The sequence below is a fragment of the Micrasema longulum genome, unplaced genomic scaffold (assembly GCF_059751315.1).
Source record: "Micrasema longulum isolate JH-2025_06_02 unplaced genomic scaffold, ASM5975131v1 h1tg001224l, whole genome shotgun sequence".
Taxonomy (NCBI): domain Eukaryota; kingdom Metazoa; phylum Arthropoda; class Insecta; order Trichoptera; family Brachycentridae; genus Micrasema; species Micrasema longulum.
In genome coordinates, this window is record NW_028278411.1 from 86563 (window position 1) to 101649 (window position 15087).

Consider the following 15087-nt stretch of genomic DNA (forward strand, 5'->3'; position numbering starts at 1 on the left):
CGCGGCCGCATTCTTCAGATCCTGCCTCGGAAAGGAAGAAGAACGTAGTAATACAAACAAAATCAAACAACGACACAAAACCCAAATACTTATAGGAAACATTAGAATAATTTGCCTTATACAACATGCACTCAAGCAACAGAAAAAAAGCAATACGTATTCTGAAGAATAAAAAACGTATTCACCACAAGCAATATAGAATTTGTGATATTCGTATTATTTCGAATGAAGTTTATTTTTTCGTAATTATATGGCGGCCTCCGCGGTGTAATGACTAAAACGCCTTACTCACACACGGGAGGTCTTAGGTTCGATTCCCGGTGATAACACAAAATTCAATGTGATTTTTCTCTAGCCTGAGTGTTCTGTGAAACTGTAGTTATACACATGCGTCCTTAAACATTATTGGTGTATAATGAAAAATGACTATTCTTTTTTAAGTTGATTCTTCTTCTTTTTGCGGTGGCTTGTCAGGTCTCCCCGACGCTATATATATTCTTAAACATAAAATAAACAATAATCTAAATCCAAAAAATTAAAATGAAAAGAACACCACAAAACTATTTCAAAAGCAAACGCTGCACGCCATTATCATGATAATTCGCAAAAAATCTATTTTTAATGATTTTGTTACAACATTTAAATTATTAAAAGTTCACCATTAATATGAATTTTGTCTTTAATTAAATGAGACAAGAGGAGTATGAAGAAGATGGTTATTCCTAAAAACTTTTTGGAGAACATAAAAAGAGAGTTTAGATAGCATTTATTACAGTCAATTGAACCAGAAGCTATTTTTAATAGATAAATTATATCAGCTAAATTTTAACGTCATCTAACGCATATTTATTATTAAAAAAATATGAAACTACCCCTATCTATCATCGAATTCTAAAATAATCCTCGACAGCAGTTTAGGAGTAGTTTTGAGCTTGTGAATGTACAGTTAAGGGTTAACACCGTCATTAACGTCTCGGGAACCTATAGCTGGTTACCTAAGGGGAGTAATAGATAACGGTATTACGGGGAAGTAGATAACATGTATTTGGATTAGGTTCATCGAATCGATCAGCGCTAAACCTAAGTTCATAGATGTTCACCCGATCGAAAATATCGATAAGCACAGATTTTAGTAGCTACCCAAACTTTGGTCAGTAATACCAAATATGATTTAACTCTTTAGAACATCGTTCTTAAGTATAAATAACGACCGAATTATAATTTTATAATGTTTCCGTGGAAAGATGGCTAATTATTACATGTTACTTTTAATAAATGTTGAAGGAAACTACTAACTAAGTTTGATGGGCTCTGAAAAATCATAATTTCAGTTTTCAAGCCTAATTTTAGTGCCAGAAGATGCTTGAATATTTGTTTTTCCAGGTTTTTTTTCATTAAAGCGTGTTAAACCTAGTCGGACCAAAGGGGAGGATTACAATCTCCATCGACCGATTTAATTTTGATAACTCAAGTATTATTTAAGCTATTTGCCGTATATTTTTTGCAATCGTGAAATTAATAGAAATAATTGTTTTTCTGTTTTTGTTTTTAAATTTTGATAAAATTATTTTTAAAATAAGTATATTAAAACAAAAAAAGAAGTAAATAATACAAGGGTCAATTTCACTTCATGTACATAAGCATTCGGCAAACTAACAAAATGAATAAAATACATGAATGCGTAAAATATGTGTACGCAAAAAATTAATAAATTATTGCACGATCATAAACACTTCCAACGTTTTATTCTCCTGACACCATATGCAAGTAGACGTTGGGGTCGTTTGGTCCCCCCGTTTAGATCATGTGTAATTTTTGGATGCTTAGTAAGGGAACGGTTAGCTTATTAATTAAAAAAAATAATTATTTCAATCTATTTCCTATAATGTATCGAAGTTCCAAAAATAATACGCCTTTAAAATGTACTTGTACTAAAATGTATTTATACTTTAACTTTGCCAGTATGCACAAATTTAATAGCTACACATGGATAGCAAAATTGATCTGTTTTTAATTAATTACTGAACAACATTGATTTTCCTTCGTCATAGAAAAGCCAAGCCGATTCAAATTCAAAATCACGAATAACAAAACGTGACTCGCATAAAACAAATTTAAATTAACGAATTACAATGCGTTTCATATTTCAAATTTTCAAGAGTAATTCATAATGTTAATTTTAAGAGCGTGTTTGCATTTTTAAATATACTGTGTTAAAAGATAAACTTTTTACTTGTGTTTTAAATTATTCAAATTAAAATAGGGATGTGGGAAAATAAAATCCATTGCACCTCATGGCATCCAATACTACACATCTGTTATTAATTTGTTTCGATTAAAATTGGGTTCACTTTTTCTCATGCTTGATTAAAATTTAGTCATATTTAAATTTATTTCAGCAGAAAGGGAAAACATTTTTGAGAAGGAAATATGGAATTTTAGGCATTTACAGGGCTTAAGACCTGTCATTGGCTGGTTTAAGTCGCCACTTAAGCTGGACGAATCTCACCCGCATGATAAATGTTTCAGCTCTTTTACTTCACAAAAGTCAACAGATGGAAGAGAGTATCTGATCCGTGATGGGACCACAACCCAGTTCAAAATTTAAAGTACTTGAACTTAAAAGTTGTTGCAAAAGAGAGGAAAAACCTTTTTGAGAAAGGAAATGTAAGTCTAGGCATTTACAGAGCTTATGACCTGTCATTGATTACAGATGGAAGAGTTGAGGAAATGTGGATGTTCAAACATGGGCAGAATGGTGAATGTTACACAGTGTGTAAAGTGGCCACTTAAACCAGCCAATGACAACGCCAAGGTGATTTCCACAAAAATGGCGCTATATAAATTATCCAAACATTATTATTATTATAAATTAATGACAGGTCATAAGCCCTGTAAATGCCTAGACTTCCATATTCCTTTCTCAAAAATGTTTTTCCTCTCTGTTGAAATAAATTTAAATATGAATAACTCCCTAGGGATGAAATTCAGCCAGTCTGCAAGCATTTGGACATACTCAAACATTGTTTTTATTTAGTCAGTTTGGAATAAAAAATTAGAAAATGATATTCTGAGTCAAACCAAATATTGATACATGCAGTTATCTGAACAGGATCTCTTCAAGAAAGCTGAATCGTGAATGTTACACAGTGCTTAGAGTGATCACTCGCACAACCAAATGACAGATTTTAGGCCTTGTTTCTAGGCCAAGTTCATGTTATTTTATTATATGTATCAAAACGGTTCTTCATTTGTGTTGAGTCAATCAATTTACCACTTCTACTACTACCATCACAACATTTCCCCTTTTGATGTGGGCATAGTTTCAATTAAAAATCTGAGACAAAGGTATATTGATGAATAAAGGTTGAAAAGATTAAAGTTGATTAAAACAATGAAGAAGTTTGGTCACATAATATAACATAACATGGCTAGAAACAAATGAAAAACTGATATTTGGCAAGAGGATGATCCTAAGCAATGTTAACATTAGACGAGGACGACCAAGAAAGACATGGTGTGATTATTTGTTCTAAAATTTCAAGTCTGGTCATGTCAAAAGCAGACATAACCCAAAAGCATGTATGATAAGATTTGTGAATCTGAATAAGCTAGGAATAAATATCAGTATAGAGTATGTGGCGGTTCATCTTTTATCAAGTTATATTTAAAAAATGGATTATTTATATACAAATTGGTGGTAAAATAAAAACGTTATCATAAAAATCTTACAAATTTTTAAAACTATATTTTTACAAAATTACACATTGTTCAGAGAGGATTAAACAGATATGGAACATATTTTTAAAGGGGAATTTGAAAATTTAGGCATTAATGGAGGCAGTTTTACATATTTTGTTACGTTTACAATTTTGATTAAATTTGAATATATACATTTCTTAATCAATTAGGTCTGTTGGTTTTCGGTAAGCAAAATAACTAAAACCTATCTTTAACTCCCAGTTTAATCTCAGTTGAATCCAGTCCTTGTCTTCAAAAAATTTGACAAACTCAAAATATTGTTAATGATTTTTTTAGTCAAAAACACTTGGACTGTAAAGAAGGGCTAAATTTCAAACCGTAAACGCTCTCTGTAACTGTAAGACGTGTTTATTATCTATATCTTATATCGCATATCTTTGAAATTTGGCATAATTGAAAACTCACTCTTTAACTGCAAGACGTGTTTGGATGTTTATCGTACAATGCAAGATCAAAGGACCCCCCCCCCCTTCCTGGTAATGTGTAACTAGTACTATTTGTATTTATTATTTACAGCACCAGTGATGAATATAAAAAATATGTACTAACTTTACTTCCAAGGGAAAGAAAGCAGCCTGCATACATTAATGTTAAAGAAAATTTTAAAAACGTACAAGGTTTTCCATTGCGTGTATGTATTTCGAATATTTCTTCTTTAAATTTACATAATTAAAGAGGTGAGAATAAGGTCTCATATTGTTACATTAAAAATGTTTCCTGTAATTTTTTATGCGAACAAGCCTAATAATTATTGTATACTGGTGTTAAGACCCATTAAAAAGTCATATATTATTGAACTGAAACCATGGTTTCCTCTTAGTTATTTTTAACAATGTCATCTACACGATAGCATTATTTATGAAATTATATTTTCACTTATAAGAGTTTCTGTTGAATAATTAAGTAAACCTTTAAATTATCGCATGTTGACTAATAAACTGGAATTGATTAAATTATGTTTCACCTCATTTTTGGATTGAATTTTTATATTTCAAAATATTATATTTGGCATTTTTATCGTATTCATAAACAAAAAATTTAGGCTTTTTGTACACTTTTTTATCATTGATTTTGTAATGATTAACTTGGGAAGCAATGAGTCAGAAAACACGTTAACAATTATTTCAGAAATGGATATTATTTTATATACACATTTAATACTACATTATAAACTTATTTATTTCAAGACAGTTGAAAAAATATATGTTTACTATGATTTAAAGATTTTTTGATTATCGAATTAAAACATGGCTCTAAGCCTTGGTTGGCATCCTTTTAAATGAAATAAAAAAAAACATTTTTTGTATTATTTACATTATTTTGCTCTAGTTTGTAACTTAACACCATTTAAGTGTAATATTGTAAAATTTCAACCTTTTAAATTTAAAAAAAAAAAACAAGTTGAAAGAATACGTGCTTTCTTTTCAATATATATTATAATCTTTTGTATTTATAAAAACAAATTAATTGCAATAGCTCACCCACTGACTGACATTTTAGTCTTTGTGGAGATTTTTATATAATATGGCTTTTTAACAAGCAAGTAGGTAATGTTATCTTTTATTTTTTAAATTTTAAACGCTTTTGTTATTTTTTTTATTAAAAAAGCTCTTCAAATTGCCTAAACTTTCATATTCTTTTCTCAAAATGATTTTTCTTTCTGTTGCTATAAATTTTAATAATTTTAGCTCCCATTAAATTAGGCTACGAGCAATGATTTATTTGATACATTTAATGTGAAGGGTAAAACGTAAAAGAATTTATAATTTATAGGATAAAAATAATAAAATCTGACATAAAGTGTTGGAATTGATGTACTGGCCGTAATCACTGTTAAATTATTACTACCCCTATTTTATTTAATACATCCGGCCTTAGTCGTTATTTACAACTTCATAACTGAAAGTATAAAAATAGGATAATTTATTTTACGGTCGAATTAAGTACAAAACAAACGGACGTAAATGTCACAGAAAATTCGAAAACGAATTGTCATGGGACAGTTCGATACTTTACTGTCGGGTATAACAGTCATTAAATCCACCCTGTATTTGTTTGTAATACAAAACTAGTTTCCCACAAACACATAATAAAATGCCCAAAGTATAAAAAATACCCCGAGAAAGTTGACATTCCCAATACAACCTTCAAACGATATAGAAAAGTGTTAAAATTTACAGAGAATTTTTAGCCGCATATTAAAAAAATATTTTGATCATTAGTGTATTCAAATTGAGGTGAGTAATTTGCGCTACTTTTTTGGTGTGGTGCCTACAAATTTTATTAACTTTATCATGGACATTGCGTTCAAGAAGGAAGCAGTGAGAGAAATTACGTCAGCAAAGGGAAGCTGGTATGGCTATTTATTCGGGTGTTTCCGACGCTCTTCGGAAATGTTCGGCTCTGTTAGCCCAGTAAGGCGCTGAAACCAGTTGGTTTCGAGTTTTACACGGGAAAAGTCGCACCGGTGCCATTTTTACGAACCTTATCATTTTAAACTGTCAAAAAAGTGATAAAATTGATTGAAATGTTTATGAAGTTACGTAACCCGGTTTGATTTATTTTTCCAAGTGAAAATTCGGAAAAGCAGCCGTTAGTTTGCCATGTTGTGAATCAAGAATAGAAGAAAAACATTTCTATAGGATATGCGCGTATTTGGTGATATATTATTGTAGTATTTGTATGCCAGTGACAAATGAACGAAGTTATGATCAAATATGTAAAATTTATTGAAGAACTCGGTAAAGGCAAAAACAATGTGAGTTTTTGGTGCACAGCGCTTTAAAGAAAATGTAAGTCAAATACAATATTTTTAAAACATATATAATTTGTCTTTTTACGTGTAATAAACGCCCATTATGTAAATGCATTTATTTTTTATTGTTGAATAACTTAGTAGGATGTTTCGTTTGATGTACGTTTTTGATTTATTTTTTGTTTTTGCAAAAAAAGCGTAATCAATATATTTTTTCCTGTAAAATAAAAGAAGTGGGGCAATTATCATTCGAATGATTTAAATAAGATTAGTGGTCAAAAACGCAAATAAAAAAATGTTGACATTTCGAATGTTAACATTTTGCGCACATTAAATAAAATTGCATGGAGTTGGTTAGTGGCACAAAACGACCAATACAACAAATATTACTTTCATAATTCCCTTTCCACACCTAATAATGTATTGGGCACCGCATCGGTACACCAAGTTATTTATCAGTTTTGTTACATGACGGTAAGATGATCGGTCTTACGCTTCAGGTATCAATCCAGGGACTATGAAATATTCTAGTGTGAAAACACCTTTTTAAATAAATGTTTCATATCTACCATGTGGGGAATCGAACCCGAGACCTCTTGCATGGTAGAAAAACGCGCTGACCATTACACTACGAGGACGGTTTTACTATTAATATAATTTATTGATCACAATAAATGTTTTTTTAACATAAAATACCGTTTACAGAGCATCAAGTGTAGATTTTGTGTCTCGTCATAGATATTTTAATACAAACAAAAGTATTTTTTTATTTATTTCAAATGTTCATATGACATTATTGCCTACTTTACAAAATTAAAACATTTGTAGAATATTATTTTGAAACACAAAAGAACATTTGGTAACTCTTAAAACATATCTGTATAACAAAGAGTCACTAAGGAAAAAAAAAAATAATTAAAGTCATAAAAAATGGAGAACCACTTAAGTCAAATGATATAAGAGTGACATATTATGAAAGGTCATAAGACCTTTATACGCCTGGAATTAACGAAATATAATTTTCATTTTTAATTTGCCGCATTATGTTTATTTTTTATATAACATTAATATAAAAATAATATGTTTTATATTATATATATATGATCATAATAAAAAACTTTAAAAAACAAAAATTCCAAGAACTTTTTTTTTATTTTACCTAAATTTAGTTTATATTTTATTCACGTACTTTTTGATTTTTCATATCAATTTATTTATAATTCTTACAACAGTCCACATATTTCATAAACAATTTAAGTATCCAAAACTCTACGATAACATTAAATACGACTCCACAGCCCATTGTTGAATTGGGAAACAATAAGACACATTTATATTATTTTAAAATGCAAAAATAAGAATTACAACATAAATAATATCACAATCCAAACAACACGCAGCATTACGTGTGCACCATGTTATGATTATTATACATAAATAAATTTATAAATGCAATACTTTAAATCTCAAAACAATATATTTATATTTTAAAAAAATAAATAAATAGGTAATTTTACATTTGTCATATCATATTTAGTTTGAATATTTTATCGTGTTCCTACCATGTTTTGAACAAATAATTTTAAGTAGTGGTATTTGTCTCGATAAAATTAACATTAAATAATACTGCGGCTGTTTAATAGAGGTTTATTTGAAAATTTTAAGAGTATAGCGGCCAGGGAAACTAATTAAAGCTTCCAAAGTTAGTAGTTATTAATTTAAGTTATCGAAATTCTGATGAGCTTGCGTGTATTACTTTTATTTTTCAAAATCATGCCGTATTCTACGTTCTTCTACGTATATTTATACCTTTAATAAAAAAAAATTAAAATATGAGCTCTTAAATCAATACTTCATACTAAATTTTAAGTATTTGGTGGTATTTAATATTGATATGTTCGTTTACGTTCTTCACTCTATTTTAATATAATTCTTACAATGTCTTAATTTTGCAATTTTATAATGTTAACTAACACATATTTAAATTTATACTTACTCACGTGCCTTTATATACACCTTCTCATCCTCATCTTCACACCCTAATACAAACCCTAATACATACCCTCATGCACAAACACAGAACTAACAACCCTCTAGCTCTCACACACACACAAATTTTGTATACCTACTTGTCAATTTGATCGGGTTGTGGTCCTGTGGCTAGTGTCTCGGACTCACGGACCAAAGGTCTGTGGTTCGAATCCCACTATACCCCAACTTGATTCCATTTTCTAATAGTGAGTTATTTACAACTCGTTGAAAATGGCCCTCAAAATTAAATATTTGGGTAAATCATAAGAACGCAAATATTTCTTTTTATTAAAAAAAAAAAAAAAAAAATGTATAATGTATTTTTGTGGATATCTGTTATTAGTTTTATTTGATGATTTTTAAATTTGTATATGTATATTTGCTGTATTTAATTTTGGTACCTCAAATAAAAAAAATTAAAAAAACGTTTTGGGGTCGATGAGCAAAAGTAAGACGTAAATTGGTTTTCTTATGTATTTAAAAAAAAAACGAAAAAAAAAGGTTTTTACCAAAAATATTAGATTGATGAGTAGATTCGGGCGTCATTAACATAGTACAATATAATTAAACACAGAATTCTAGATACATTTAGTATTTTCTACTCTTAGATGGAAATTCCGATTGTCGAAAAAAAAATAAACTATCAGATTCTTGCAGTTTAACATTGGCTAAATTTATCACTAAAATGAAAGTGGTTGAACTTGCATAGTTCATTTTGCCTTTTGTGTATTTATTAATATACATAAAGCCCTTAAAAAAAGGAACCCTCAGATTCTCACAGTTTAACAATGACTTAATTCATCAGTGGTTTATACAAAGTTTTTTAGGGCCAGACCGCAAAATTTTAGACGAACATTCCTCATGGTAAGCTTAAAAAAAATCCTTATATTTTTCCAGTCATTCAAAAAAAAAATTTAAAAATGGATTCTCAAAATGTAGTAAATCCTTAAATTCTCGGACAAACAGTCCCTCCACAAACCCCTAGCCCTCTCTTACCAGGCCGTTTCCCCTGTCCGCGACTGGTGCGTATCGCTACGCATAAATACGTTTTTACCGCAATTTTTTTTGTCGAGGAGGGGTTGGGGTTTGCGGAAGGGATGCTAGTCCGAAAAATCAAAGATTAACTCCATTTTGAGATCTTAAAATATAATAAAATATAATATATAATTTGATGACTTTTAAAAAAAAATTTATACCTTTTTTTATAAAGCTTACCACGACGAATGTTCGTCTGAAGTTTCGCGGTCTGGCCCTAAAAAAAGTATGTATATATATTAAAGCCCTATTTTATTTATTGGTTTAGCATTTCGATTATGAAAAGGCGTTAAATATATTGTTATATGCATTGTTATGCAATGTATGTGTTTGGCATAAAAGTACAAAGCATTCTATATATTGTTAATTTATTTTCTTAGACCACTCTTCACCATTTTTAATGCACAGCTTTGGGATTAGATCCGGTATATTTAAACAAATCAAATCAAAATGGAGATAAATTAGATTTTTTAAAACAGTTTTATATTCCCTTACTTGCCTTATGGAATAAAATATTTACTATCATTAATTATTCAAAATACTTTGTGATATATTTTTTCTCTATTTTTGATTTTTATTTATTCGATAATAAAGATATATAGCTAAAATAAAATAAGATAACATTTATTTTTTAAGAATACCTTAGTTAAGAAGTTGGTATAGTATATAAAACTGTTCAGTTTAAAAACAAAAATAAGCGGTTGAAAACGAAGTTGTTATTTGTTTATTTTACGACAATATTTTGGTTTGTTAATATATTTGTAGACAAATACTGAAATTCATCCACTAGAGAAAAAATAAGAATAACATGTTACAAAAAAGATTGAAAAAATTTCAGTGAAGCAACAAGCTCACGAAAATCAACAAATAGAAGAATTAAAGAAATAGAGATGTTCAAACATTGGCAAAAAGGTGAATGTTACAGTATGTAAAGTGGCTACTTAAAAAAACCAATTCAATTTCAATTTCAATTTCAATTTATTTATATTAAAAACGTTTATGTACATAACAAAAAAATTCAATGCATACATAAAACGAAAAAATGAACACTAAAATTTAAATATACAAAAATGGTAAAATAAAAAATACCCAGCAATTATAGAGAAAGAATGCAATCCTCCCTGAACTTTTTTTCACTAATATGAAAGATGTCAATATCCGAAGAGATACGGTTGAGTAAAGACATTGCCCAATGACGTCATGAACCCCGTAAATGCCTGAAATTCCATATTCCTTCTCTAAAATAATCTTCATTTTTATTGTTTTATCTGTGTCTCGAGTCTTAAAAGGCTAATACCAGATTTACTTTTTTCTTGCCAACAGTTTATAGAGGGTCGATTTTGATTAAAAAAAAAACGTATTTTACAACTCTGTATACACATGCATACGAGTATGAGGTAGTATTTTTTATTGAAACACCACTGGATGACTTAAAAGATTATCGACTTTGGCTCTTTAAGACCCAAGCCACAGTTATGATGATATCATTATTTATATCATTTTAAAACCGAAATACAAATATTATTAAATTAAATTTAAGGATTGTTTATAACAAACGTCTATTCTACTGCCAATCATTCTTCGAATTAAATTACCATAATACTCGCACGTCACGATGCTTTGTCACGAAATTTTAACAATTAATATTAGAAACACGCAATGCCGAAAATTTTTAATGTGAAACCAGACAAATGAAAAAAAAAGCGAAAACGTAGAAACAAAATGGCGGACTACGGAAATTGACAGAAAACATTATCAGATATTGTAAATTACTTTGTCGCTAAACGGTTGATTCTTTGATGAAATATGTAACTTAAAGGATTGATTTTTAAATATCGACATAGACTTTTCTACAAAACATAGATGACATGGCAAAAAAAAACCCTTTTGCTACATTATTAACAATATAGTCATTTTCAAGGTAAACTGTGCGTTTTGTAAAAAAATATTTGTTTATTTACTACTTCATCCAAAAAAAGATGAACAAATTACAACAGGGATGAAGAATACCTTAAATAAGGGAATATAGAAGTCTAGGCATTTACAGGGTTTATGACATGTCATTGACTGGTTTCAGTGGCCTTTTTACATACTGTGTAACACATTCACCATTTGCTTATATTTGAACATCTATATTTCTTAAACTTTTCCATTTGTTGAATAAACTTTTTTAATATTTTTATAAATCAATATATTTCATGAATGGTACATGTTTTGTTAAATCTATACAAATATACTTTTATACATCTAGTAAATGTTATAACTGTAACTCTCCAAAAAAGAGACTAACTTTTGTGCTTGGAGAGTGACTTACACTGTTATAGTTGTTTAATTATTAGAATTTACAGAATTTCGAATGAACAAGTAAATAAGAAAAAAATAAGTAGAAGGACATAAAAGAGAAAACAGAAAATAATAATTTATTCGTACTAATTTAAACTGAAAGCAGTATTTGAACTTGTTTGAAAAATTTCTTTGAATTTTAATGAAAGGCCATAAGACCTTTATTTGCTTGGAATCAACGAAATATAATTTTTGTAAAGTTAAAGAGCTGAAACCTCTATTGTTGTGAAAAAATTCATCTGACCGAATTATTACACATTCTAGGCAACGCCTGAAAACGTTTTTCCAGTTTTTTTTACTTCTTCTTGAATCAGTTGGTTTTATTACAATTTATAAACCTAGAGACATATTTTTTTATGAGAAAAAATGCATTTTAAAAAAGAAGTACAGTTTCTCCACAAAGATTTAAATATGAACTATAAAATTTGATACATGCAGTTTTTTTTACAAAATCACATAAATTGTTTTTTGAATGTTTGCTCCTAATATCATCATGATCGTAGAACAAAAGCGCATTTGATTTTCTTAAACTTTACAGGCAACTGGTTAAAAAAAATATTTCACTTTATGTCATAACTTTACATAGTACAAAAGTATACCCTTTGATAGTTGGATAGTAATATTTTATTTGTCTTTTTATTCTTATTCTTTATTCGGAAACCCAACAGCTTTAATTATCTAATTTGCAAATCAAACAAATGATAAACAAGCCAATTACAAGTTTTTACAAGTAACATCACAGTAAGTTAAAAAATATCCTCAAATATAAAATGTAAAACAGTAATCTAATGTAAATCCAAAAGAAAAGAAATATTACTACCAAATATTTTCACAGCGAACGCCGCAATATAATGATTATTGGCAAATAAATCTGTGTTTTATGATCCTGTTATTTACTTTTTATTTTATAAAGTCTCTATTAAACCTTTTTGAGTCACTTTTTCGCACATCCGTCGGTATTCTACTATAACGACGAAATGCTTCGATTTAAATTTTTATTTTAAAAATCAACTTGGTACAATAGCTGCATTTTATCATGATTATAAATAATATCGGTCTTTATTCAGTCTCTGTTTTATTATATATTTTTTTATTTAGTATGAAAACATACTAACAGAGACAGGGAAACGTAACTTATTTTGGACAATACTTGTACTTAGACAAGTAACTAAGACAGGCCAAAGTTACTAAGACTGAATGAAGTTACTTCAATTGGGTAAAGTTAGGTTGCTTGAGCAATATAAGTTTGTTTGACAGTAATTTATGCATATTGTTTAACATATCTTCTGTGATAGTATAGTGTTGATTTTTATTTAGTTTATATTTCTTGAAATAAATGTTTTTCTCTGTTTTATTTTAAAATAAATTAAAAATAAAATGATTTTAATATATTTACCTAAAATTTTTTAATTTTGCCACTTATTTTCTCAAAATGAACGGGTCAACAGGAAGACATTTCTGCCCTTATATGTATATAAACTATATATTATGTAGATGAACTGCTTAAGTATTTTTAAATTGTTTTTTCGTACAAAGATACATATTGCAAAAAAAAATAATAACGTATCCCTTGCTCTATAAAGCCTAGAGTCTTTTGTTTATTTGGGATACAACATAATGGAAAGTCAAAATATGCATATTATTAAATAATACTAAAAATAACAATTATAACACAAATTTAAATGTTAATTTACATTTGAACAACACACTTAATAGTATATAAATACATGCACTGTCTCGCAGCAGTTTCTTGCAATGGTCTCTTCCCTTAGACAACATCCAAAATTTTAGGCTTCTCCTAAAAATGTATAACCAGAAATATATCAAATATATCAAGAAATATATCGAGTAACCACATGACCAGAAATATATCTATGACTCTTTTTTTTAAATTTTTAATGTCCAGTACATAACAATGTCTTATATGGGAATATTGAAGCAACACGCCAATTATTAACTTTCGAACATTTATTATAGGGTTCATGATAGACGCCGTACAACCTTCCCAACCCCCTATACCACAGGTATTCATATATTTATGATTAAGATAATAATGCTGACTGGAAAGGAACAAGACAATAAAAGAAATTATTAATATGTTTTTTTTATTTATTTTTACGTTACTCAAAATTAAACGGATTTAGAATATACGTATGTAGTCATCATTTCCAAAACGGTACATCAATCATTAATTCCCTTAAAACAATATTGTCTCATGTTGAGATTTACAGATTTCATAGAAAAATTCGTGGAATTACAATAGAAATACAAAAAAAACTGGAGGCCTGTTGTGGTGCAAAAAACGAGGAAAGAAAAATCAAGTTAAATTAGAAAAAAAGTGTTTAAAATTAAATATGTACAAACATTAAAATTTCAGGTTATATTTATGTTTTTGTTTCATGGTCAAGTGATTAATTACCTTTTTGAACAACTTGTTGTCTCTTTAGTTTGTTTTTTGTCTAACAGACCGTCTTTAACGAAATTTAGTTTAGTGAAAAGGAGTTCTGAAAAAGCTTTTATATGTTATATTAATATAAAAAAAAATATTTTGAAAAAATTGTTTGAGGGGTTTTTAACGAATTTGTCTTAAGTCAAAATCATTATTTATGCCTTTTTCGTAAAAAATATTTTAAAACTCTTTATCTGCAGATTTGTGTTTTGGTCTGTTGGACAAAAACAAACTGAATCGACAAACGACGAACTTACTAGTTGCAAGAAAATGTTTTCAAATATACAAAAGTCATTAGTTTGCGATATTTCGGAAAGGTGAAAGTTCAACATTTACGCTCGGTTATTGATTCCTTTTTACAAAGGGGCTAACGGCAAGCCAAGCCCCTTTTCTAGCGTCAAAATCTTTGACATGTTCTAACCTCAAAGAACTGTAAGCTTGATTGCCTATTTTATGCGAGCCCCAATTCGCACGTACATAATTTAGATCAAAATTTGTTGTAACGGAGAGAAAAACCATTTTCAACAAGAAAATATGAAAGTCCTATGATTTGCTTAATCAGTGGCTGGTTTGAGTGGCCAATTTGCAAACTGTGTAACATTTACCATTTTGACTTTGTTTAAATATCCCTATTTTCTGAACACTTCTTTAATCCTCAAATTAAAAATGTTTTCCGTTTCTTTTGTAAAAATTTAGATCTAATTAACTCCCA

The 15087-nt window shown here is 28.7% G+C and overlaps 1 protein-coding gene across 1 annotated transcript in view; it reads left to right on the top strand.

The window, feature by feature from the left end:
* The first annotated feature begins 6210 nt into the window (after positions 1-6210).
* LOC148276406 (limbic system-associated membrane protein-like) overlaps positions 6211-15087 on the top strand; it is a 119404-nt gene continuing 110527 nt past the window's right edge. Inside the window, exon 1 of the mRNA XM_088234310.1 lies at positions 6211-6554. Coding sequence (XP_088090436.1) covers positions 6553-6554 — 2 coding nt within the window. The 5' untranslated portion in view covers positions 6211-6552. The remainder of the gene's footprint in view (positions 6555-15087) is intronic.